This window comes from Ovis aries, chromosome 22, assembly GCF_016772045.2.
Source record: "Ovis aries strain OAR_USU_Benz2616 breed Rambouillet chromosome 22, ARS-UI_Ramb_v3.0, whole genome shotgun sequence".
NCBI lineage: Eukaryota > Metazoa > Chordata > Mammalia > Artiodactyla > Bovidae > Ovis > Ovis aries.
The window spans coordinates 39423637-39449393 of NC_056075.1; the positions used below are offsets into that span (position 1 = coordinate 39423637).

The 25757-nt window shown below is 39.8% G+C and overlaps 1 protein-coding gene across 3 annotated transcripts in view; it reads left to right on the forward strand.

The window, feature by feature from the left end:
* INPP5F (inositol polyphosphate-5-phosphatase F) overlaps positions 1–25757 on the forward strand; it is a 91977-nt gene that overhangs the window by 51603 nt on the left and 14617 nt on the right. For 2 of the 3 annotated variants that reach the window (XM_027960308.3, XM_042238509.1), the window contains exons 4-13: positions 7218–7346; positions 7571–7735; positions 7853–7909; positions 9524–9722; positions 10346–10525; positions 11408–11475; positions 17772–17896; positions 19199–19276; positions 20180–20300; positions 21520–21648. In XM_027960308.3, the coding sequence (XP_027816109.2) occupies positions 7218–7346; positions 7571–7735; positions 7853–7909; positions 9524–9722; positions 10346–10525; positions 11408–11475; positions 17772–17896; positions 19199–19276; positions 20180–20300; positions 21520–21648 (1251 nt within the window). The remainder of the gene's footprint in view (positions 1–7217; positions 7347–7570; positions 7736–7852; positions 7910–9523; positions 9723–10345; positions 10526–11407; positions 11476–17771; positions 17897–19198; positions 19277–20179; positions 20301–21519; positions 21649–25757) is intronic. The other variant, XM_042238508.2, reaches the window with a different exon arrangement.

The window sequence follows — 25757 nt, forward strand, 5'->3', positions numbered from 1 at the left end:
TTTTTGGTAGACATTGTTTTCATTTTTCTTGTGAGAAAAAGAAATTCTATACCTAGGAATGGAGTATTATATAGTAACTCTGGGTTTAATCTTTTGAGGATCTGCCAGACTGTTTTTCAAAGCAGTGTGCCATTTAAAAAAGAAAAGATCTATGCAAGGATATGAAGAATCTTTGGAGTTCAAATAGATGAGAACATAGATATTCTTTCTTTTGGGAAAACATCCTTTAAACTTTTATAGGCTTATGTTCCATGTCTGCATATCTTATTTGCTGTATCTTGTTGCTTTAATAGATAACTGCATCATTTTCCATATTTGGTTTCCCATTAGACATCTGTTTAAAATTTTAGCTCCTGATGGACATAGATAGATATCAACTTATAAAGTAAAATCATTTATTTTCCTTTCCCTATATAGCAGCAGCAGCAACATCAGCCCTTAATCTTGGTTGTGAACTCTAAGTGGTTAGAGCAGTAGAAATACTAGGGGAGCAGTGTGGTGTTGGAAAATCCCATGGACGGAGGAGCCTGGTCAGCTGCAGTCCATGGGGTCACGAAGAGTCGGACATGACTGTAGCGACTTAGCAGCAGCAGCAGTGTGGTGCTGTGGTTGTGGTTTTCTTTTTGAGATTGTGTGTATCAATGTTGTGATAAGGGCCTAAGCACATATTATGCAGAACTGGCTGGGCCTCTGGAAAAGGGAAGGTGATCTTACTGTACACGCTGTGTGTGGTAATCCCAAGAGCTCTGTCTAAACAAAGCATTTTAGGACTGGAAGGAATTCCGAGAAGTTATTTTCTATATTCTTATTTCTTGGTAGGACTGAATTTAACCTTTAAAAAAAGATAGTGAACCTATTTGCAGTGCAGCAATGGAGAGCCAGCCAGAGAACGTGTGGACACGGTGCGGGGGTTGGGGGAGGAGAGGGTGGGATGAATGGACAGAGTAGCAAGGAAACATATACATCACCATACACAAAATAGACTCGATGGACATGAGTCTGAGTGACCTCCGGGAGTTGGTGATGGACAGGGAGGCCTGGCGTGCTGCGATTCATGGGGTCACAAAGAGTCGGACACGACTGAGCGACTGAACTGAACTGACACAAAATAGACAGATAGGAATCTGCTGTATGATTCAGGGAACTCAAACCAGGGTTCTGGGGCAACCTAGAGGGTTAGGATGGGGTGGGAGGGAAGTTCAAGAGGGAGGGGACATATGTATACCTATGGCTGAGTCATGTTGATATATGGCAGAAACAACACAATGTTATAAAGCAATTATCCTTCAATTAAAAATATATAAATTTATAAAATGAGATAGTGGTCATGCTTTCTTTTCTAAAGTCGTGTCTGACTCTTTGCAACCTCATGGACTGTAGCCCATCAGGCTCCTCTGTCCATGGGATTTTTTCCCAGGCAAGAATACTGGAGTGGGTTGGCATTTCCTTCTTCAGGGGATCTTCCTGAACCAGGGATCGAACCTGGGTCTTTTGCATCTCCTGCATTGGCAGGCAGGCAGATTCTTTACCACTATCTATATATATGGGTGATTCTAAAATATTCATTGAAAATTTTTATGTTTAAAGTAATTTTAAATTTCTCTTTAGAAAAATCAACTTTAAGAGAGATGGTGTGGTGACTTTATGCTCTGCTGTGCAGATCACAATCCTTATCCGAAACCTTTGAGGCTGAATTTATTTTAGAATTCAGGTTTTGAGGGCTTTCCAAAAGGTTATTCCGTGTATTTTATTATATGGGCAATTAGTCTGGATGTTACCCTACAATACTACACATTCATATTTCTTAAAGAATCATATAAATATTCATTCTGAGGAAGGTAAATGATGACTATAAATAGCCTCTCTTTGGGGGTTATTTTATCATTAGATGAGCTTGTAGCAAACTTTAAAAATAACCTTTAAAATTTTAGCATTTTTTTGAAGTTGTTGGTAAGGAAGTTAAGGGATATTGGGCCTCTGTCAACTCTGTTCCAAGCCCCAGAGAAGAGTAGATTAAAAAAAGAGAAAGAAAAACAAGGAAGACATTGCCAGGCCTAGAGGGAAACTGCATCTTATCTTCATGGACCACAAATGGAATAGTAGCTCAAATAGAGGCCATAGACTCCTAGGTTCTGGATCCATAAGTAGGCAGTGGTGGGTGGAGATATGGTCCCTACACAGTGAAAAAAAGTGAAAGTGTTAGTCACTCAGTCTTGTGACTCTTTGAGACCCTATGGACTATAGCCCACCAGGCTCCTCTGTCCATGGGATTCTCTAGGCAAGAATACTGCAGTGGGTAACGATTCCCTTCTCCAGGCGATCTCTACACAATAAAGGGAACTAAATGGAAGCCTGGAACCCATTTCAGTACTTGAAGCCTGGAGTGCTTCAGGTGGTGCTGGAGTGGACTCCCCAGTTTGTGAAAGGAGGCTGTTAGGTTTTGTGCTCTAAGTGGGATGATTGTGCATAAAAGAATCCTCAGTCTGTTAAGCCAGTAGCACCTCCCTTGAGAAGCAGTGGTTTAGGCAAAAGATATGGTCTGAATTATCACAGTAGCAATCAGCACGAAATAGTTGGGGTTGATAGAAGAGACTTTATCAGGGAGAGTAACGGAAGATGACTCGAAGGTTTCTTGCTTAAGTGGTACAGTTGGTGGTATTGCCTGAGACAGGGCATACCAGAGAAGGAACAAGATTTGTGAAATAGACGTTGGTCAGTTTTGGAGATGCTGAACTTGAGAGACTAGTGTCAATAGTGGGCAGATGTTGTATTTTGGGGTCATGAGTTCAGAGCAAAAGAGTAGAGTTAGAAATGTGGAGTTAAACACAGTAGTAATTAAAATGAGGATGTGTGTGTTAGTCATTCAGTCGTGTCTGACTCTTTGCGACCTCACGGACTATAGCTCAGAGAAGCTCACCAGGCTTCTCTGTCCATGGGATTCTCCATGCAAGAATACTGGAGTCGGTTGCCATTCCCTTCTCCAGAGGATAGAGGATGAAATTTTCTCAGCAGAGCGTGAAGGATGGGCAGAGAGCTAAGGATGGAATGTCAGGAACCACCATCATGTTTAGAGATAGAGATGCTAGACAGAGAAGGGACAGTCAGAGGTCTGGTAAGAGCCCAGAGAGATGGGTTTCATGGGGACCAGAGGAAGAGACAGCAGGAAGTGATCATTATTGCCACGTTCTTTGATTTGTCCTTTTCAGAGTTGGGGGGGGGAGGGTCCTTGTTTTACTCTGCCTCGGGAATTTCACTGGGCCATCACTCCTTGATCTCCCCAAGTCAGACTAGCATCCTCACAGTTCCAAGGACTATGGCATAGAGATTTCAGGGTTGAGGAATGATTAAAAAAAAAAAAGATTCAGTAAACTTCAGTAGTGTTAAAAGGTGGTAGGAAAGGGGCTAGTAGAGGAGTTTGCAATAGAGTAAAGGGGGATGAATGACAGGACAAGGTCCCAATCCTTAAGGGGAGACACTGGGCAGATAGCCTTGCAGAGAAAAACAACTCCCGTTCTTTTGCAAATGAGGAGAGTGTGGGTGCAGGCTAGGTGTGCTGCTACAAGATTACTTTAGAATAGCTAGATATTTAGAATCATCTTTGATGTATTCCTGGGGGAAAATCTTGCTGGCTTGAATGCTCTTAAGGAATAACTGTATCTGACAGGTGCATAATATTCTGTTGGAATATTAAAGTTGTAATAACTTATAACTAGGTTTGAGGCATGTTTTCGGATTTTTTTAAAAAAAGAAAGTGCAGCAGCAACAGGGGACTAACAGAGCTTCTTGGCTGTCCCAGGAATTCTGTGCTAACCAATGTTGAGGGGTGTGAGGTGTATTCATGGAAGAAGGGAAGTGATGGTTTCCCAAGACTACTCTTATGACCTATGTGAATCTGGAGGTTACCACTTCACATTTGTAACATCAGAGCCCATTCATTCATTTAACAAAGGTGTTTTTTTTTGTGTGTGTGTGTGACCTCCTGTACCAGGTACTGCTAGTGCCCCTGGAGATATGAGTCAAAAAGCAAAGGTCTCTGGTGAACGTGGGGCAGGCAGTAAACATTAACACGATTCAGTTCAGTTCAGTTGCTCAGTCGTGTCGACTCTTTGCGACCCCATGAATTGCAGCACGCCAGGCCTCCCTGTCCATCACCAACTCCCGGGGTTCACTCAGATTCATGTCCATTGAGTCAGTGATGCCATCCAGCCATCTCATCCTCTGTCATGATTATGTTATGTCTTATGTTGAAAAGTAATCAATGCTATGGGAAATAAAAATTGAGTGCAATAAGAGTGGTGGGTGGAGTGCCAGGGGCGGAGATTATGGTGAGATATCTTAGGAGATATCTGGAGGGCATCACTGACTTATTGGACATGAGTTTGAGCAAACTCTGGGAGATGGTGAAGGACAGGGAAACCTGGCATGCTGCCAGTGCACGGAGTTGCAAGAAGTTGGACACGACTGAGCAACTGAACATTTGGGAAGAGGATGACAGCCAGAACAAAGGCCCCGAGGTGGAAGTAGCCCTGACGTGTGGGGAGCAGCAGGTAGCTGATGTGGGCGGAGCGGAGTAAGCAAAGGGAAGAGAGCCACAGGAGATGAAGGCAGGGAGGGAAGATGAGGGTCTAGTTTGGGATGTGTTGAGTGTGAGGTGCCTGATAGAAATCTGAGTGGAAATGTTGGCGTTTGTGGTTCTAGAATTTGGGAGGAGAGCGGGGCTAGAAATATACCATTGAGAGAGAAGGATTGGTATGTCGATGGTATTTGAAGCCAGGAGACTGGACGAAATCACTGAGAAAGTGAATGCAGATAGGACTGAACCTGGAGGTGCCAAGATGTTAGGAAGTGAAATGGTTGGGAAGGAACCAGTAAAAGAGGTAAAGAATGCCAGTGGAAGTCAGATGAGACAGTGTATCAGAGAGGATGAGGGACAGAGGAACTGTGTCAGATGCTACTGAGCAGTTAAGATGGGGACCAGGAATCCACATTGCATTTAGCCAAGGAGACCACATGAGTCACACTGAAGATAGGTTAAGGTGGAGTGGTAGGGGCCAAAGCCAAGCTGCCGTGGGCTAGGGAGAGAACAGGAGGAGAGGAATTGGAGGCAGTGAAGGTTGTAAAGAAGTAGGATCCTAGCTGGCACAGGAAGATGTTGGAGGAGAGAAATATCTGTGTTTCTGTGCTGGTCGAGTGATCAGGCAGAAAGAAGGCCACAGGGAGAACTGCTGGAGCAACATCCATATGCTTGATTCTCTCTCCTTCCCCATCACGTCATGATCTGGTTAGTTTTGCTTGTGTGTGTGCTAAGTTGCTTCAGTCGTGTTTGACTCTCTGGGACCCCACAGACTGTAGCCCACCAGGCTCCTCTGTCCATGGGATTCTCCAGGCAAGAATACTGGAGTGGGTTGCCATTTCCTCCTCCTGGGGTTCTTCCTGACCCAGGGATCAAACCAGAATCTGCTGTGGCACCTGCATTGCAGGTGGGTTCTTTACCTCTGAGCCACCGAGGAAACCCTTGGAAGAAAATTTAAGTTAGTTCGGGTTTCAGCAGGATGACTATAGATCTTTTTTAACTTCCCCTTGGGTTCCCTTGTCTTCCTCTGGTAGGCCAGGAGGAGTGTAAAGTTGTAGTCGTGTTGTAAAACCCATGTAAATTGAGTGTTTGATAGCCAGAGCTTTAAAAAGACATAAAACCCATAAGATTGCATTACATGTAAATTCTTGGTTCAGTTATCAGTCTGCACTTCCAATCTGATAAAACCAAAACAGTCTCCTTCCTTTTTAAAAAAAAAAAAAAACTTACTATCAAACTTGAACTAGGACTTCTCTGGTGGCCCAGTGGTTAAGAACTCGCTTTGCAGTGCAGGGGGCACAGGGTCAGTCCCTGGTCTGGGATGAGCCTGGGATGAGCTCTGCAGCAAGAGAAGCCACCACAATGAGAAACCTGTGCACCACAGCTAGAGAGCAGGGCCAGCTCGCTGCAACTGGAGAATGCGCCCGCCCCCCGCCGCCTACCAATGCAGCAGTGAAGACCAGCACAGCCAAAAATAAATAATAATTAAAGAAAAAAAAAAACCAGCTTGGACTAGTTTTTGCTCTCCTTGTTTTCTCATCCTGTTTATTACCTAGTAATAGTTATTTTGTAAGTAAGACATTACTAATAATAAGCATATAGTAAATGTTACCTCCTAATAGGGTTCTGCCACTTAGCACAGCAATAAAACCAGTGTATTGAAAAAATGGCATTCGTCTGCATATGGTTAATAGAATCCATGTGTCCCCTTCAGAATGTTTGGTTTGTGTGCTGAGTCACATAAAATTATATGTAAAATGCTCAACTCTAGCCAGATGGTCGTCTCTAGAACCTTTGTGCCTTTCTCTTGCCTAAACCTTTCCATCCTCTTCCTCGCCTTTGTGGGTTAGACTGCTCATTTCCTGCAGCTCCAACTTTTTGGTTCTCCAAATTTAATCTCTGGACCCAATGAGTATGTTTTTATTTTACCAATGTGTGTGTGTGAGGATAGAAGGGGAAAGAGTAGTTGAAATGTCCAGATTTTAAGATTGCTAATAGAGCAGACTCTTGGCATCTTCTCACCCAAAACACTCCACTAACTAGCATTAATATTTAGCACAGATTGCTGTAAAGAAATGTTCCTAGAGCATAGAAAATGTGTATATTGCACTAATTTTAATCTTGTGTGTCTGTACATGCTCAGTTCTCTTCAGTCATGTCCAACTCTGCAACCCCATGGACCGTAGCCCACCAGCCTCCCCTGTCCATAGGATTATCCATGGCAAGTATACTGGAGCGGGTTGCCATGCCCTCCTCTAGGGGATCTTCTCCACCCAGGAGCCTCCGCATTGGCAGGCAGATTCTTTGCCACTGAGCCATCCGGGAAATCTTAGATGCCAATTTGTAAAGCATTAATGAACCCCAACCAGAGCATTTTATTCTTCAGTTATATTAGATAAGAGCTTGCTATAACGCCCCCAGTGTGTCCTGCCCTGTATTTTTTGCTTGTGCTCTGCTGTAGCTTTCTAATGCTTAAAACCACAGCTGTGTTTTCTAATATCAGTGGACTACTTGGTCATTTTACTTGCTCTTGAGGTTTTAACCACAATGCTTGAGCAGTAGCTACACTTGTGCACTCATGCTAGAACATTTAGCAAGCAGATATTAGTAATAATGAATTCTCTTTCTCTTCCTAATTATGTAGCTCTGTAAGAAGCATCATTTTGGAATTAACAAACCAGAGAAGATTATACCATCTCCTGATGACTCAAAGTTTCTACTGAAGACCTTTACGCATATTAAATCCAATGTGTCTGCTCCTAATAAAAAGAAAGTAAGAGTTTGACTGATATGGGCTTGGAATTCATCTTTGATTAGTTTTAAATGGAGGGGTGACTTTCCTGCTAGGAAACTTATTTTCAGACTACTCATCATCTTAAAGCACTGTCTCTGCATGTCCTTGGGATTATTTTTCACTTTTCTCCTAGGGAGTTGAGTGGTATCCACATAATGCCTTGCATTTAATTCCTGCAGTAATAGTAGATACATTTCTTATAGGTTAAGGAAAGTAGAGAAAAGGAGAAGCTGGAGAGAAGATTACTCGAGGAGTTGCTGAAGATGTTCATGGACTCGGAATCCTTTTACTATAGCTTGACCTATGACCTGACCAATTCCGTGCAGAGGCAAAGCTCTGGGGAGGACCCCCGTCCCCTCTGGCAAAAGGTACACCTCACAGCTCAGAGCAGGGTTTGCCTCCAGAGCAATTTATGGCCCTGTCTGGCCTCTGTGGGAAAACTGAAGCAACATGTTTCTGACCTATTTGTTTTCTACCTTTTTCAGGTTGATGACCGATTTTTTTGGAATAAATATATGATACAAGACCTTACTGAGATTGGTGTGAGTAGTTGTTTCTGAAATATTCTAAGGTAGTTATAATTGTTAAGCAAATATTTTTAAGGTGTATTAAAAGAAATTTAAAAACTCACATAATGTTTTACCCTGTAGAATGGGAATCATTTAGCTCGGGAAAACCAAGGTACTGTTTTAAGGCGATTCACAATTCAACTATATGGCCACAGACTTATCTTTTTAGCAGGTTCCCATAGGACATTCATAATTTAAAGCTATGGAACTAATGTCCATAGAGTTCCTCTAAAAGGTATTTTGTTTTTACCCATTGGAAATGTTGAAGCCCAGTTTTCCTTTAGTGAGATAGTGAAGTGAAGTCGCTCAGTCATGTCCAACTCTTTGCGACCCCATGGACTGTAGCCTGCCAGGTTCCTCCATCCATGGGATTTTCCAGGCGAAAATACTGGAGTGGGTTGCCATTTCCTTCTCCAGAGGATCTTCACGACCCAGGGATCAAACCTAGATCTCCTGCATTGCAGGCAGACTCTTTTACCATCTGAGCCACTAGGGAATCCCAGTTATTAAATGTTCCTGTTTCCTCATTTGCATTTATTGCTGGAACAAAATTAAAAATAATGAGAATGGTAATGAAAATAATGAATGTGGATAGATCTTCGCCTCGCTGTTTGCAACTCTAATCACCTTCCTGAGATCCTGTCTACAGGCTCCATAAAACAGAAATGTGAGGGGACTTGGAAGATATGGTTGTTAAAAAAAAAAAAAAGGGGGGGGTGGATTTGAAGTTGATGCTGAGATCTGTATCAAGCATAGATACAGATATGGAGACAGGGGAAAAAGAGGGACAAAGAACAACTTCTCTGGAGCACTTTTCATCCTTTACTGTCCCTGGATACAGTCAGTTGAGAAATTTTCTGAGTATTCTTAGTCTCAAAGACTTAAGAGGAGATCTTTGCCTTTAATACTTACCTAATTACATTGGATGACTTTTTAAAATATTTATGGACATGATTTTTTTTTGGTTCATTGACTGCTTAGATTTTAGCTGGGCACAAAGCAAGACTTTGTCTAAACTAGAAAGTAGAATAGACCTTTGTGTTTCATAACTAAGTGATCAAAGATGGTTTTACTAAAGGCTTAATACAATTGTGAGTTGAAAAGCAACCTTTAAGCTATATCTTCTTTTATACCAACAGGAATAACCATACTAGCTACATTTGTTAAATCCTTATTATAAGCAGACAGACATTTTAGATTTTACTCATTTAATCTTCACAGTAACCTTATGAGGTTGTTGTCTTATTTCACAAAGCAGAATGTCTGGAGGCCTGGAGAGGTTAAGTCATTCTTCTGAGTGAGGGAGTAAGTTGTGGAGCCTGAATTTGTACCCAGCCACCCAGCTCCTAGCTCTGGTCCCTCTCAGGCAGCTCTTCTTGAATGACCACCATAAAGGAAATGAAAGGCTCTGCCCCCTCCCTCCCTTCATTCCTCAGTGTTCTCCAGTAAGCAGAAAATATGGTTAAAGAATGGAAGTTTTCTGCTTCTAATAAAGGACTAGCAAGTATGTGATGTCCACTGCTTGGATTTGAGGAAGTAGCAGTGCTGTGCAGAATAGAAATAACATAGTGTTCATATTATTTTCAGACACGAGATGTGGACTTTTGGATCATCCCCATCATCCAAGGTTTTGTGCAGATTGAAGAGCTTGTGGTTAATTATAATGAGTCATCTGACGATGAGAAAAGCAGCCCAGAGACCCCACCTCAGGAGTCCACCTGTGTAGATGACATTCACCCACGATTTCTAGTGGCTCTCATTTCACGCCGAAGTAGACACAGAGCAGGTAAGTGGAGGGCTGTAATAGTGTGCAAATCAGATCCAGGCGAGAAGGGAACATTGCAGATGAATTGAAATGCTAATGGCAATAATGGATTTGGAAAAACAGCTTCAAAGTGCTCAGTGACTCTCAATAGTGTGGTGTAATTGGAGACCAATTTTTTGGAGAGAAGTGAATGGGAGAGTGTTAACAAGAGGGGAAAGAAAAGGAGGTATATTGTGGAAAAGAGCAGAAAACCACTTGGGATGTGCTTCTAAATACCATTGTTCCTACTGACAGCCTGTATCACTGTAATAAATCACAGCTAGCACCTTTGGGAAAACCCTCCTCTTTCAATTCACAGGCATTATCTCAGCTTCAACTTTTAAAAAACACTGGTGAATACAGGCATGATTTGGGGTAAGTTAATACTGTGCTGCCAAGCAGTTGCATGTTAGATCCCCAAGGCTATCCTGAAAGACACAAATTTTTTAAAAAACTTTCTATCTGGTATTGGGCTGTAGTCAGTTAACAATATTGTGATGGTTTCAGGTGAACAGTGAAGGGGCTTGGTCATCCATGTACATGTATCCATTCTCCCCCAAACCAGACTAATTTTTAAAATTTTTGCTGTTTTAATTTTTTTTTAGGAATGCGTTATAAGCGAAGAGGAGTGGATAAAAATGGAAATGTTGCAAATTACGTGGAGACTGAGCAGTTAATTCACGTGCATAGTCATACCCTGTCGTTCATTCAGACACGAGGCTCTGTGCCCGTCTTCTGGAGCCAGGCTGGATATAGATATAACCCAAGGCCTCGGCTGGACAGAAGTAAGCCTGTCAGTTATTTGGTTTGCAAATGATGATTTCAGAGGAGATGTTTTTAAAATCCTAGATACTGTGTAGGTTTGGATTTATTTTGCCAGATAGTTCATTGAAGACGGTAGCTGGTACACTGAGATTTAATAGTGATATAATAATCTCAAAAGCATTAATAATAGTGGTTGCTGACAATTCAAGTAATTAACAATAAAAAATTGCAAAGTAGAGCATCGCATAGCTTATTTCACAGATTTTGTTGTTTCTTTGAAGAATACTTTATTACAGTGCTTAATTTTGGAAAAGTGTAAATATAGCCAGTATGTGTAGGAGCAGGAAATACCTTAACAAGACAGTGTCTTCATGGAATAGGTAGAATCTCTTTTCAGACATTTGCTGTGAAAGGTTTGTTGTTTGAAATATTAAGGATTTAATTTCTTCAAGTATTTTAACCGGAATAGCTAAATCATATTAATCTAATTAGATTACTCAAAGGGGCTGATTTTAAAATTGTTTACAGAATGTTTTTCACTCAAAAGTTAATTCATATTTGTGAGACTTCAGCAAACTTTGATTTTTAATATCCTTGCTTTAAGGGGGTTTTATTAATTTATTATAAACTACATGAAATGTTTTCTGACAAGTTGGTTGAATATATAGATAAATGCCATAGTTTCATAGTTGACATCTTCAGTATGTTTCAGTTTAGTCTAACTGGGGAAAAAAGAGAAATCAAATTTTCAGCTTAGCATTTCCTTTAAAAAATACTAGTTTTAGACAATCTTAGTTACATTTGGGCTGTCAATGTTTAAAGTAAGAATAAAGATGAAATAGACACTAGACGCCGTCTTAAACATGGGAAGGAAAAACAGATTTTGTATCACTTCTTCGTAGGTGAAAAGGACACGGTTGCCTATTTCTGTGCCCATTTCGAAGAACAACTGAAAATTTACAAAAAACAGGTGGGATTTCATCTGTAGTAATGTGTTCCTTCATATTTTTAGAAATGGTTGTGCATCTGTTTAAATTTCATGAAGATAATGACATATGGTTCATAATTAAGTAAAACGGCATTTGTCATGAAGTTAAGAAACACATAAGCTAAGAGTATTCTTTAACAATTATTGAGTCAGCTACTTTAGATTGTTATTAGATGAGATTAGTCTACTATCAGTTATCACAATCTGAGATATATCTAAAGTAAGATATGAAAGGCATCTTTCAGGTCCACCTCTTTGAGGTAACAATTAGAAATATCCTTCAGTATCTTTTTTTCTCTGCACACCTTTCTTATGTATTCATACAGTCAATATGTAGATATGTGAACATATAAACCAAAATCATTTGAGAACTGTTGGGTGAAATACAATTTCAATAAGATGACCAGATTTCATATAGATTTAATATAAAATAATCAGTGACTCTTATCTATTAGCAGTGACCAGTCTGATGGTATAATGCCATGGGATGCGTTTTTATAACCACAGCACAATAGGAAGAAATAGCCTAAAATCTATTGAACATACAAAAAAGATAGCATATATATGAGGGGAGGGGGCTGTTGGGGGGGAAGTCTACTGGAGAACATAGAAGAAAACGGAGAGACAATACCATGTTCCTGGACGGAAAGACTCAATATCGAATAGACTTCAGTTCTTGCAAAATTAATATATAAATGTTTTGCAGTCCCAAAGACAGTCCCAGCAGGGAAATAAAAAGGAAATCCTCACATTGGAAAAAATTATATAAAGTGTGAAAAGAAGAAATAAAGACAGGTAACTGGGGAAATGAGAACTGCCACACATTGCTGGAGATCAAACCAATCAATCCTAAAGGAAATCAGTCCTGAATATTCATTAGAAGGACTGATGCTGAAGCTCCAGTACTTTGGCCAACTGATGTGAAGAGCTGACTCATTGCAAAAGTCCCTGATGCTGGGAAAGATCGAGGGCAAGAGGAGAAGGGGGCAAGAGAGGATGAGATGGTTGGATGACGTCACCATCTCGGTGGACGTGAATTTGAGCAAACGCCGAGAGCTAGAGAAGGACAGGGAAGCCTGGAGTGCTGCAGTCCATGGAGTTGCAAGGAGTTGGATAAGATTTAGCAGCTGAACAGCAGCAACACTTCTCTGGGAGGAGCATAAATTGCTGTGGCCATTTTTGAGTGGTATTATCAATCAAAATAAAATACGCTTATACTGTTAGTATAGTAATTTGCTTTTTGGCCCTGCATGCCATATACAGAAATCAGTTCTAAATAGATATGGATCTAAATATGAAAGGTTAAACAATAAGCCTTTTAAAGGAAAATATTGCATTTAGACTATCTTTTGACCTTGAATCTTAAACAAGGTTTTAAAAGAACTAACGGTAATAAGTAGACTTTACTAAATTTTTGATTTTTATTAAAACTTTATTGAATTATATATTTTCAATATTAAAACACTACAAGTGGTATATTATTCATTAAAATGAAATAAGATTTTAAAAGTACCAACCATAATGAAAAATTGGTAATTTGACTTTACTAAAATAAAGAAATTCTCGACTATTAAAAAGCACCATTAAGAGAATGGAAAGGCAATTCAGAAAGTTGCAGAAGACATATATGACAAAGGGCTTATATCGAGAGTACACTAAGAATGCCTTCAAATTCATAAGATGTGTACCACCCAAAGAAAATGGGCAAAAGACTTAAGCAGATTCTTCATGACAAAGGACAGTCCAAGTACAATAAACAGGACAAGGTACTCCACTTTGTTAATCATTGGGGAAATGCAAACTAAAACCACCACTCACACATTAGGATGACTGAAATAAAAAAGATGGAAAATACAAGTTTTGCCAAGGATGTGGAGCAGCCATAACTCTAATACAAATTAAACAAAAAACTTAAATCTCCTTGAGAGAAACGTGTTCAATCCAGGAGGCATGTATAAACCTCCTTTATTGCAGCATTAAAAAAACCCTAATTGTTCATTAGGCATTCAGTGGATAAAGTACAGCATATCTAAAGTGTTGAATACAAATAGTTAAAAATGCTGAGATGCATCTGTGTGTACTAATGTGAAAATATCTTAAAATCATATAGTGGAGTGAGAGGAAAACTATATAATAGCATATGGCATGTTACCACTTAAAAATCCCACAAAACAAAACTGTGCCTTTATACATATGCAGTTCTCTTCCATATATACGTGTGTTCTCACCTACATATGGCATACACATTTTTTTAGGGACGTGCTTAGGTGGCCTGAAAGGGTACACTTCAAACTTGTAGCAGGAGTTACCTTCAGGGAAAGCTGTGGACTAGGTGTGCTCAGGAAGGATGTGACCTTTATCCACATTTGAATTTTTTACAATCTGAAAAAAATGTCATGTATTTGCAGTATGTGATTAGAAGTAGTATTGTGGGCTTCCCAGGTGGCTCTCGGAGAAGGTGATGGCACCCCACTCAGTACTCTTGCCTGGAAAATCCCATGGACTGCAGCCTACCAGGCTCCTCTGTCAGAGGTGGCTAAGAGTCAGACACGACTGAGCGACTTCACTTTCACTTTTCACTGTTATGCATTGGAGAAGGAAATAGCAACCCACTCCAGTGTTCTTGCCTGGAGAATCCCAGGGACGGGGGAGCCTGGTGGGCTGCTGTCTATGGGGTTGCACAGAGTCAGACACGACTGAAGCGACTTAGCAACAGCAGCAGCAGGTGGCTCTAGTGGTAAAGAACCTGCCTGCCAATGCAGGAGACACAAGAGCTGCGGGTTTGATCCCTGAATCAAGTGCCAAAAAATCCCCTGGAGGAGGAAATGGCAACATACTCCAGTATTCTTCCCTGGAAAATCCCATGGACAAGTGAGCTTGGCAGACTACAGTCCATGGGGCTAAAAAGAGTCAGACACGACTAAGCTCAACAGAGCCAATAAGTAGTATCACCTACTTACAATGGTAACACCTAATCGTTATAAAAATTGAAGTAATACTGAGAGGAGGCAAGAGTACTGGAGTGGGTTGCCATTTCCTTCTCCAATGTAAAGAAAGTAGAAGAAATAACCTCTTGATCACGCTTCCTGCTTCCTGCTGACTTTCACGACCTGTTTGTACACATGAATCTTACGGGCGTAGGTATTAGCAGTCACCTGTTCCTCTCTAACGGTACCCCAAGGGTATCCTTTTACCCATCCTCATCCCTTGGGTAATTGTCCTGGGAGGTGGTCCTATGGTTGGTCTGACTGTCATGGTGTCAATATTGTTGCTCTTGCCTGTGGTTGGTATAGGTGTGGGCCAATGTATGTTTTTGGCACTTTGACCAACGAGGTCTAATGTGAAGAGAAGTCTGCTGGGAGGCTCCAGGCAAGATTTCCTACTCTAATAAAAAGAAATGCAGGAACCCACAGTCCCTCTGTGGTGGTTGTGTCTGGGTTTGACTGGTAACTGCTGCAACTTTAACCAGGCTAGTTCATTAGTTTGAGGATTGATCAGTATGTGAAAGATGGTAGAACAAAAGAGCTGGTATTGTAACTACTGAGTAAAGCAGTTCCAGAACCATGCAGCCTCCAGACTTCTGAGGTTCAGAACAGACTTCTGTCCTGAGATTTGAGTCAGGGATTTGTTATTTGCAGCAAAGAAACGTCTTGACACGTGCATATATATGCATTCGAAATTTAAGTCAAAAGAAGGCTATAAGCTATACCATATACACTGTTCTGCAACTATTTTCACATAGTAGCCGATGGCTATTATTCAACGAGTTCTCCGCTGGTGGACCTTTAGGATGTAGTTTCTGCTTGCTATTCTAAAATTCCCCAGAGAAAATCTTTTACACGTTTTGAAATATGTATGTGCTTTATAGACTGAATTTCTAGAAGTGATATGGCTGGATCACACATTCAGTTCAGTTGCTCAGTTGTGTCCACCTCTTTACGACCTCATAGACTGCAGCACGCCAGGTGTCCCTGTCCATCACCAACTCCCAGAGCTTGCTCAAACTCATGTACATCAAGTTGGTAATGCCATCCAACCATCTCATCCTCTGTTGTCCCCTTCTCCTGTCTGCAATCTTTCCCAGCATCAGGGTATTTTTCAATGAGTCAGTTCTTTGTATCAGGCAGCCAGAGTATTGGAGCTTCAGCTTCAGCATCAGTCCTTCCAATGAATGTTCAGGACTGATTTCCTTTATGATTGACTGGTTTGAACTCCTTGCAGTCCAAGGGATCACACATTAGATTAACTTTAGGTTGATACCCACTACTCAGTTGCTTCCAAAAAGATCATTCCAGTTTATACTCTTAGCAGCGAGAGCTGGTACCCATTACTCCACATATTCACCATGTTGTCCATATTTAGCATTCAGTTTTTGCCTGTCTGTAGACTAAAACTGGTTTTCTGTTTTAAAATTTACGTATCGTTATTAACGAAGTTGCAAATCTCATGTATATTGCCTATTTGTCTATTTTCTCTTCTGAATATCTTCTGAATCCTTTACCTGTATTTTTCTTACTGAATTTATAGCACTCTATTTTAATGGTTTTTGTATTGCAGGTGTATTCCCCTAGGTAGTCCTCTATTTTTCTTAATGTTTGCTTATACTGTCATTTGTACACAGAGGTTTTAAATGTTCATGTTGTCACATCTGTCCATCTTTTTCTTTATGCTCTCTGGTTTTTATTATGCTTGGAAAGTCCAGTGACTTTCCCATGTTGGCATGGGAAAAATCATGCCAACATTATTCTTGTCTTTTTATAACTTGAAGAAAAATACCTAGATCATTAATGCATCTAGAATTTCTTTTATATATAGTGAAGGGGCTAACTTAAGTCCCTGCCATGTAAACAGACAGTTATCCCAATATCATTTATAGTACGCCACTATGGAACAGTGTCAGACTTTATTTTGGGGGCTCCAAAATCACTGCAGATGGTGATTGTAGCCATGAAATTAAAAGACGCTTACTCCTTGGAAGGAAAGTTATGACCAACCTAGATAGCATATTCAAAAGCAGAAACATTACTTTGCCAACAAAGGTCTGTCTAGTCAAGGCTATGGTTTTCCAATAGTCATGTATGGATGTGAAAGTTGGGCTATGAAGAAAGCTGAGCGCTGAAGAATTGATGCTTTTGAACTGTGGTGTTGGAGAAGACTCTTGAGAGTCCCTTGGCCTGCAAGGAGATCCAACCAGTCCATTCTGAAGGAGATAAGCCCTGGGATTTCTTTGGAAGGAATGATGCTAAAGCTGAAACTCCAGTACTTTGGCCACCTCATGCGAAGAGTTGACTCATTGGAAAAGACTCTAATGCTGGGAGGGATTGGGGGCAGGAGGAGAAGGGGACGACAGAAGATGGGATGGTTGGATGGCATCACCGACTTGATGGACATGAGTTTGAGTGAACTCTGGGAGTTGGTGATGGACAGGGAGGCCTGGCATGCTGTCATTCATGGGGTCGCAAAGAGCCAGACACGACTGAGTGACTGAACTATAGTATATTACAGTATAGTAATATATAGAATCTACAGTATAGTCTGTGTATAGTATAGTCCATATTCTCTGAGAATGATATCATCGTAGCTTAGATTCCTCAGTGTTCATAGGTCTGTCTTGGCCATCTGTCTTGTTCTGTTGAGTCGTTCATTTTTCCGCACTCATACCATAGTTTTAATCACTAGATTTAACGTATGTTTTGCTCTTCAGTGGGACAAGTCCTTTATTGGTTTTCAAAAATTTTCCCATATTATTCACTTTCCCAGAAAAACTTTAGAATTAACTTGTGAAGTCTGTACAAAGGTCCTGTTCAAATTTTGACTGGAATTGTTGAGTGTGTAGATTAACCTGGGGATCCCTGACATCTTTACAATGTTGAATCTTGCCATCCAGCACCATGGTGTCTCTCTCCATTTACTCAGGTTTTCTGTGTTTCAGCAACGTTTCATAGTGTCTAACATGTAGGTCTTGTATATTTCTTTAAAAATTATTCTAGAGATTTAATATATCTATCATAAAGGAACTTGTTTTCGACTTGTATTCTAATAGGTTATTGCACATGTATAATGTGTAAAACTATTCTTGCCATTGATGTAAATTCTCATAAACCTAAGTGTAACAAATGAAAATCTAAGTTTATAAGGGAAAAAACTGATGCTTGAGTGGATTAACTTCTAAGTCTGGGTACAAAATATTTCTAAAACATAACTCTAAATAAATTCAGTGAAAATCATGAGTCTCAGATCTGATTAACTGAACTTTTTCTTTTTCCCCACTCTCACAGGTTATTATTAATTTGGTAGACCAGGCAGGAAGAGAGAAAATAATTGGTGATGCCTACCTGAAACAAGTGTTGCTCTTTAACAACTCACACCTCACCTATGTTTCATTTGATTTCCATGAGCACTGGTAAGATGGCTTCCTGAAAAATTGTATAAATCTTAATTATGTTGAATTGGTTCCTAGTGCTTTTCAGGTCCACTGTATCCTTCTACTTTTCTGTCTATTCACTCTATTAATTTTTGAGAGTTTGATATTGAAACTCCAAATAAAAATCTTAATTTCTCTACTTAAAAGAATTGTAATGTATAGTATAACTTTGTTCTGTATTTTCCAAGTCTCCTGTAAATGTATTATCATACTTTCATAATTTAAGAAAGAGAAAAAAAAAGATGGCTTCCTGAGATGAGTTTTGATCAGGTCCAGTATTTGTAGTAGTTGCTGCCACAGAGAAGGCAATGGCACCCCACTCCAGTACTCTTGCCTGGAAAATCCCATGGATGGAGGAGCCTGGTGGGCTGCAGTCCATGGGCTCGAGAAGAGTTGGACATGACTGAGCAACTTTACTTTCACTTTTCACTCTCATGCATTGGAGAAGGAAATGGCAACCCATTCTAGTGTTGTTGCCTGGAGAATCCCAGGGACAGAGGAGCCTGGTAGGCTGCCGTCTATGGGGTCGCACAGAGTCGGACACTACTGAAGTGACTTAGCAGCAGCAGCTGCCACAGAGACCTTAGTTTTTCATCTCTTTTTTATTGGGAAGAAAATCTTGTTCTCATTGTTAGAAAGGAGAAGATGATCATTTCTTAGTTCCATTTTCATATAGGTTTTATTTTGCCTAAAAATTTAAGTTAATTCTTCTTGAAATATTCAGTCTTTTTGTTCCAAAATGACTTCAAGACTTAGAGTTCCTTTTTCTCCTTTTATCCTTCACTTAATTAATGGAGCTTTTTCTTTCTGCTTGAGTTTGAGCCTGGCAGGAATAATAGCATTCCCTTACTTAAAACTCGTCCTGCTGGCTCGTCTTCATACTCCGTTAGCAATAATGCTCTCCCTTGGGATAAGTTCACTAGTTATCTGGAAAACAACGATCATTTTGATGGTAATTTTAACTTGTGTGTATTCTGAAAGCAGATTTCTTTTGTCATAAGCCTGGCTCTAGTGTTGGTTTATTTACCTAAGTATTGAAAACATTGGTGGGGAAAGAAGCTTCCAGCGGCTGTGATCTGTTTCAGTGTATTCTTAAGCATATTTTCTTTCATAATGCAGATTACTTGTAAATATTTATATAATTTCCCATATAATTTAAAGTAGTATTAATCTCATATTTACAGTAATAATTTTAATTTTTCCAAGCTATCTTAGATATCATATCTTAAGCTTAAAAAATATTCTTAAAGATGTTTTTCTTTCTTTTGGCATATATTTTAGCCGAGGAATGAAGTTTGAGAATGTCCAAACACTAACAGATGCCATTCATGACATTATTCTTGACATGAAGTGGTGTTGGTAGGTATTTCATAAGAAATCAGTTTGACAAACTCTTGGTCTGTCAAATCATATGTTTTTTGTCTAGTACCAGTAAGTGTTGAAATAATAGCAGGCTGGGAAAGACTTTTTGTTTTTCTTATTTCACTTCCAGATTCCTATTCTCCTTTTCAAAAGTATTAGTCGTTAGGCATTGTTAGCTTTGAACAGGAAGAAGGTATCAGGTGACTGACAAAATGGAGCAAAGTGCTCTATTACTGTTCTTTAATTCCTTCTAATCCTTTGTCCTCTACATTTCTTCTTGGTCCCTAACATGGGAAGGAAGGCTTAGAGGTATTTGGTCTCAGTTTTGAGACATTTAAAAATTGCTGGAGAAGATGATTCTCAGACTATAGGAGGGAGAAGTTGGAAGGAGAAATTGGCTTAAAGAACAGAAGAGAACATTTGATTAGATTTTAAGGCCACAGGTGGCCAGAGGAATTAGATGAGTGAGGCAAGCTTCATGATTCCACCCTGGGTGGTAGAGTGAATTAGTCTGTACAAGCTCATTTAGATGCATTTCTGCTTGAAGTCAAAAAGCAGGGAACAGGATGTTGTTTTAAAGTGCCTTCTGGTTTTAAATGTGTAGATAAGAATAGCTGGGGTTGTGTCAGCTCTGCCTAGTAATTGTGTGACTCAGGATAGTCATTCTGCGTCTCAGTTTTTTCTTTTTATTTCAAAATGAGGGTAATATCTTCCTAGTCAGGTTATTGTATAAATTAACAATAATGTCTACAAAGGTCTCAGTAATGCCTGCCACATGATATTCCAAGCAAATAGATAACCAGTGTTGCTGTTGTTATCGTTATACTGTAAAGAATTGTGGGTTTTGAGAACTTTTAAGTTTTTCCTATTGTAAAGTAATTCCATACTGTTTTTGAAAAGGGTTGATCAAGCTGGAATAATATGTAAACAAGAAGGGATTTTTCGAGTTAATTGCATGGACTGCCTGGATCGCACCAATGTGGTCCAAGCTGCCATTGCACGAGTGGTCATGGAACAACAGGTAATTTGGAGTCCACTGGATTGTAAATATTCATTTCCAATTTTTTCACTTGTAAACAAGTAGCTAAAATCTTCCTGCCATAGAACATTTACAGCATGCAACCATCCTTGTTGCTTTAAAACCTGGGAAGTACAACCTTTGCTAGAAATCAGTTGAATCAGGTGGCGTTTTCTTAAGTACTCATTTTAAAAACGTGAGGCCCAAAATTTAATAATGTAGTGGGTGGCACTGTGTAGTCATTTACTTTTTTCTCTCAGCTACACACCCTCCCGCCTGTTCTTGGGGCATGGGGTCTGCACACCACCTCTCTGCTCGGCCACCTGCTTCCATGTCAGGCTCTGCCAGTAGGGGCTTTCAAGGAAGACTATGAGGCTGAAGGAGGGAAGAGGGACACGTTTATTCACCTGCCTTATATTCCCATCATCAGCACCCTCTTTGGGGCTGTGAGTCCTTGGCATCACAGAACCAGCCTCTTCCCTTTGTGCCCCAACCCTCCTGGTGGCATCTGTTTCCTGTAGTTATTACATCTCTCACCTCTGTGTCTGCTATTAGATCTCTCATCCTTCCAACACCTGGGTGATGAATTCCCAAGGTTGATATTCCTCTCATGGTGGTTTGTTTTGTTTCCCTGATAGAACCTTGTGACTGTCCTTAGAGGAAGTCTTCTACTGTTGCACTGAAGCAGCTAGGCTTTGGTGATGAAGCCCTGGCCCTACCACATACTAGGTGTTGACCCCATGCAAAGAACCCAGCCTCTCCAAACTTCTTTCATTTCATCCATAAAATGAGGGTACTAAAGGGTACTGATCGCATAGACTTGTTATGAGGAATAAATGAGACCGTTTATTTTAAGAAGCTCTTAGACTTAATCTTCACTGAGCACTTACTGCTCTGCTACTATTAATGTTTTTGTTGTATCCAAATGATTTTTTTGATAGTTAGCTTCACTTCATAGCCACATTTAAAAGAAAGATACAATAGTATGAGTCTATACATTAAAAATGACACCAGGATGGTATGAATGTTTTATTCTATTTATTCAGATGTAGCAGTTCATGAAGCTGTCTCTCAAGTGGTACTTTACTTTAAAAGAGTCTGAAAACATTTCTTGAAGGGTCCTAAATTGTACACGCGTATGCTTCCTTTTCTCTGCAGTATATGTTTTATACTATGATTTCCTGGCTTATCTGCAGTTAATCTACCAATGCATTCATTTTAGCTGAAAAAATTAGGTGTGATGCCCCCAGAGCAGCCATTACCAGTGAAATGCAATCGGATTTATCAGATAATGTGGGCCAACAATGGTGACTCCATTAGCAGACAGTATGCTGGGACAGCTGCTCTGAAGGTAAGTATCTGTAGCCAGCATCTGTGGGTCATTCTGTGGGACACAGAGTGTGATTTAAAACCAACTTGGCTTTTGAGAGAAAAGCATGTGGGTGGTAGGTCTACGTAGTTGACTCTGGAATGTTTGGGTAAGGCAGGGGTCACACTTCCAAATTCCTGCAGGTGCCAAGTTGTGTGACTTGAACTGGTCACTCATTAGCTTAAAAGGAGAGATGGGCAATGTGTACCTGAGAAAGAGCATATGATGACTCACTCAGGAAGGTGCTGTTCTGCTACTTCTAATGGGGCTAGAGGCCCAGGGTTGCCAGAGCTCTCAGTTTTCAAGAGAGTTTGGAAATCTAGAATTTTATATGTAATAGTTGGTTTTTAAAACTTTATACAGACAAAATAAAACGTGTCAGTTGGTGGGATTTGGATCCCTAGTATAATTTGCCTCCTCTAAATTTGAATCCCAGCCCTGCCTCTTACTAGCTCTGTGACTGTGGGCAAGTCACTTAAATTCTCTGTGCCTGTCTCTTCATTTATAAAACAGGAATAATTCTAGGTCCACTTCAAAAAAAGTGGTGTGGGATTATATGAGCTAATACGTTAGATCTTAGATCGTTCCCTGACACACAGTAAATGGTGAAGAAATGTTTTATTATCTTTATGTGATTGTTTTACATAAAGTCTTTTGAGGATCCTACCAAGCTGATCTTCACAGAATTTAATGTAAATGTAAAATACAGTCACTGGTTACTAGATACTCCCTCTCTTGGCAATAGGAAGTGGTTGAATTAGTTTAAATTAGGTGTATAGTTATTTTTCTTCAAGGTAAATAGTTCACCCCAGAATATTTGTCATAACAAATCCTGAATAAAATCCTAAAGACTCCACCAGAAAACTGTTAGAACTAATAAATTAATTCAGTGAGGGTGCAGGATACAATATCAACCTATGAAAATTGGTTATTTCTATATACTAATATAGAAAAATATACTAATATAATTTTCCAGTACTCTTGCCTGGAAAATCCCACGGACAGAGGAGCCTGGTAGGCTGCAGTCCATGGGGTCACTACTAGTCGGACACGACTGAGCGACTTCACTTTCACTTTTCACTTTCATGCATTGGAGGAGGAAATAGCAACCCACTCCAGTGTTCTTGCCTGGAGAATCCCAGGGATGGGGGAGCCTGGTGGGCTGCCATCTATGGGGTCACACAGAGTCGGACACAACTGAAGTGACTTAGCAGCAGCAGCAGCAGCATATACTAATAGGGATTATCTAAAAAAGAAATAAAACAATCCCATTTATAATAGTATCAAAAATAGTAAAATACTAGGGAAAAAATTTAAACAGGAAGGTAAGAAATCTGTATGCTAAAAACTAAGACATTGATAAAAGAAATTGAAAGAACAAATAAGTGGAAGATAGCACAGGTTTATGGCTTAGAAAAATTAGTATTAAAATATTACCCAAAGCCATCTTCAGATTCAGTGTAATCTCTATCAAAATTCCATTGGCATTTTCTACTAGAATAGAAAAAACAGCCCTAAAATTCATCTGGAAACACATGAGACCCCTAACAGCCAAAGCAATCTTGAGAAAGAACAAAACTGGATGCATCCTACTTCTGATTTCAAACTATATTGCAAAGTTGTAGTAATCAACATAGTATGGTACTGGCATAAAACCAGGCACAAAGACCAATGGAATAGAACTAAGAGCCCAGAAATAAACCCACATGTGTACAGTCAACTAATAATTTGACAAGGGAGTCAAGAATAGTCAATAGGGAAATGATAGTCTCTTCACTAAATGGTGTTGTGAAACTAAAATATTTACATGCAAAATAATTAAACTGGACACCATTCATGAAAATTGAATTGAAATAGGTTAAAGACTTAAATATAAGACCTGAAACTTTACTCCTTCAAGAAAACATAGGGAAACATTTCATGACATTGGTTTTAGCAATAATTTTTTTGACTGACACCAAAAGCACAAGAAGAAAAGTAAAAATAAACAAGTGGGACAACATCAAACAAAAAATGTTTTGCATAGCGAAATAAGTAATCAACAGAATGAAAAGACAACTCATGGAACGGGAGAAAATATTTGCAAACCATATGTCTGAGAAAGGGTTAATATCCAAAATATGTAAAGAAGTAATGCCACTCAATAGCAAAACCAAAACAAAACAAAACAAAACTGATTTTAAAATGGGCAAAGGATTTGAACATTTTTCCAAAGAAGATATACAAATGGCCAGCAGGTACATAAAAAGGTGCTCAATGTCAGTAATCCTCAGGGAAATGCAAATCAGAACCACAGTGAGCTGTCACCTGTTGGGATGGCTGTTATCTAAAAGGCAAGAGATAACAAGGTTGGCAGAAAAGCTCACCCCTGTACATTGTTGATGGGAATGTGAATTGGCATAGCCATTATGGGAAATGGTAAGGAAATTCCTCAAAACATTAAAAACGGAACTACCATACGATCCAGCAACCCTATTTTATAAATATATATCCAGAGAAAATGACATCAATATCTGGAAGAAATACCTGTACTCTTGTGTTCATTGTAGCACTATTCACAGTAGTCAAGATCCGGGAAGAACCTAAGCATCTGATGTTGAATGAATGGCTAAAGAATATGTTGACAAGGGAAGCAGCCATACAAAATATATATATATAATGGAATATTCAGCCATAAAAGGAAGAAAGTCCTGGGATTTCTCTGGTGGTCCAGTGGTAGGGAATCTGCTTGCCAGTGCAAAGCATACAAGTTTGATCCTGGTCCAAGAAGATCCCACATGCCAAAGAGGAACCAAGCCCGTTTGCCACAACTCCAGAGCCCACTCAGTAGAGCCTGTGAATCGCATCTACCGAAGCCCAGGTGCCTAGAGCCCATGCTCCACAACAAGAGAAGCCACTGCAACGGGAAGCCTGCACACAGCAGTGTAGACCTAGCACAGCCAAAAATAAATAAGTAAATAGTTTATTTATTTAAAAGAAGGAAATCCTGACATTTTTAGCAACATGGATGAATCTTGAGGGTATTATGTTAAGTGAAAAAGTGAAATCAGACAAACAGAAAGACAAGTCAGTAATGCAGGATCTCTGAACTTCCCTGGTGGTCCAGTGGTTAAGAATCTGCCTGCCAGTCAGTGCAGGGGACACGGGTTCAATTCTTGGTCCGGGAAAATCCCACAGGCCATGAAGCATCTAAGCCCGAGTGCGTCAACTACTGACACTGGCCCCTAGAGCCCATGCTCTACAACAAGAGGAGCCTGTGCACAGCGGCGAAGACGCAGCACAGCCAAAATAAACAGAATGCATGATCTCACTTGTGTGTGGAATTTTAAGAAGTCAGACTCACAGAAACACTGCGACTGATGGTTACCAGAGGATGGGGTAAATGGGGAGAGACTGGTCAGAGTACAAACTTTCACTTATAAGTTCTGGGGATCTAAAGTACAGCATGGTGACTATAATTAACGATACTATATACACACACAAAATATCATATTGTACACCTTAAACTTATGCAGGGGTACTTTTTAATTATACAAACCTGGACAAAGAGGAATACTTTTTTCCTTTGATATTAAAATTCTTTGGATGCAGCATTCATGTCTCTCTTTTCCATAATAGATTCCTATTGCTAAATTAATATTTTCTGTGAATGACCTAACTAATTGGCAACATGTTCTTCCTAAATTGTCAATTTTAGGACAGGGCCTATTTCTAAGATTGCCTTGAATGGAAATAGTGGGGTTGGGATGGGGGAAAAAAGAGACTGTGCTTTCCCTACCTCTCTAGGGACTTGCTCTGACATCTTTGTTGTGAAAACCAAGAGAAACAAAACAATTAAATCTTCATTGGATCATTCTACAGGGATTGTAATGTGCAGCAAGGTATGGAAACCTTTGCTCTGTCTGTATATACACACAACCACATACACAGGTTAAATACGGTTGTAATACACTCTAGGGAACTGTCTACATTTTCCACATCAGATATTTGTGTGTTTTGAATATCATACCAGTTGAAGGCTTGAAAATCTTTTTGTTTTGTTATATATAAGTTTTGACCTATAAGTTCTAGACATTCTACAGACTGCCAAG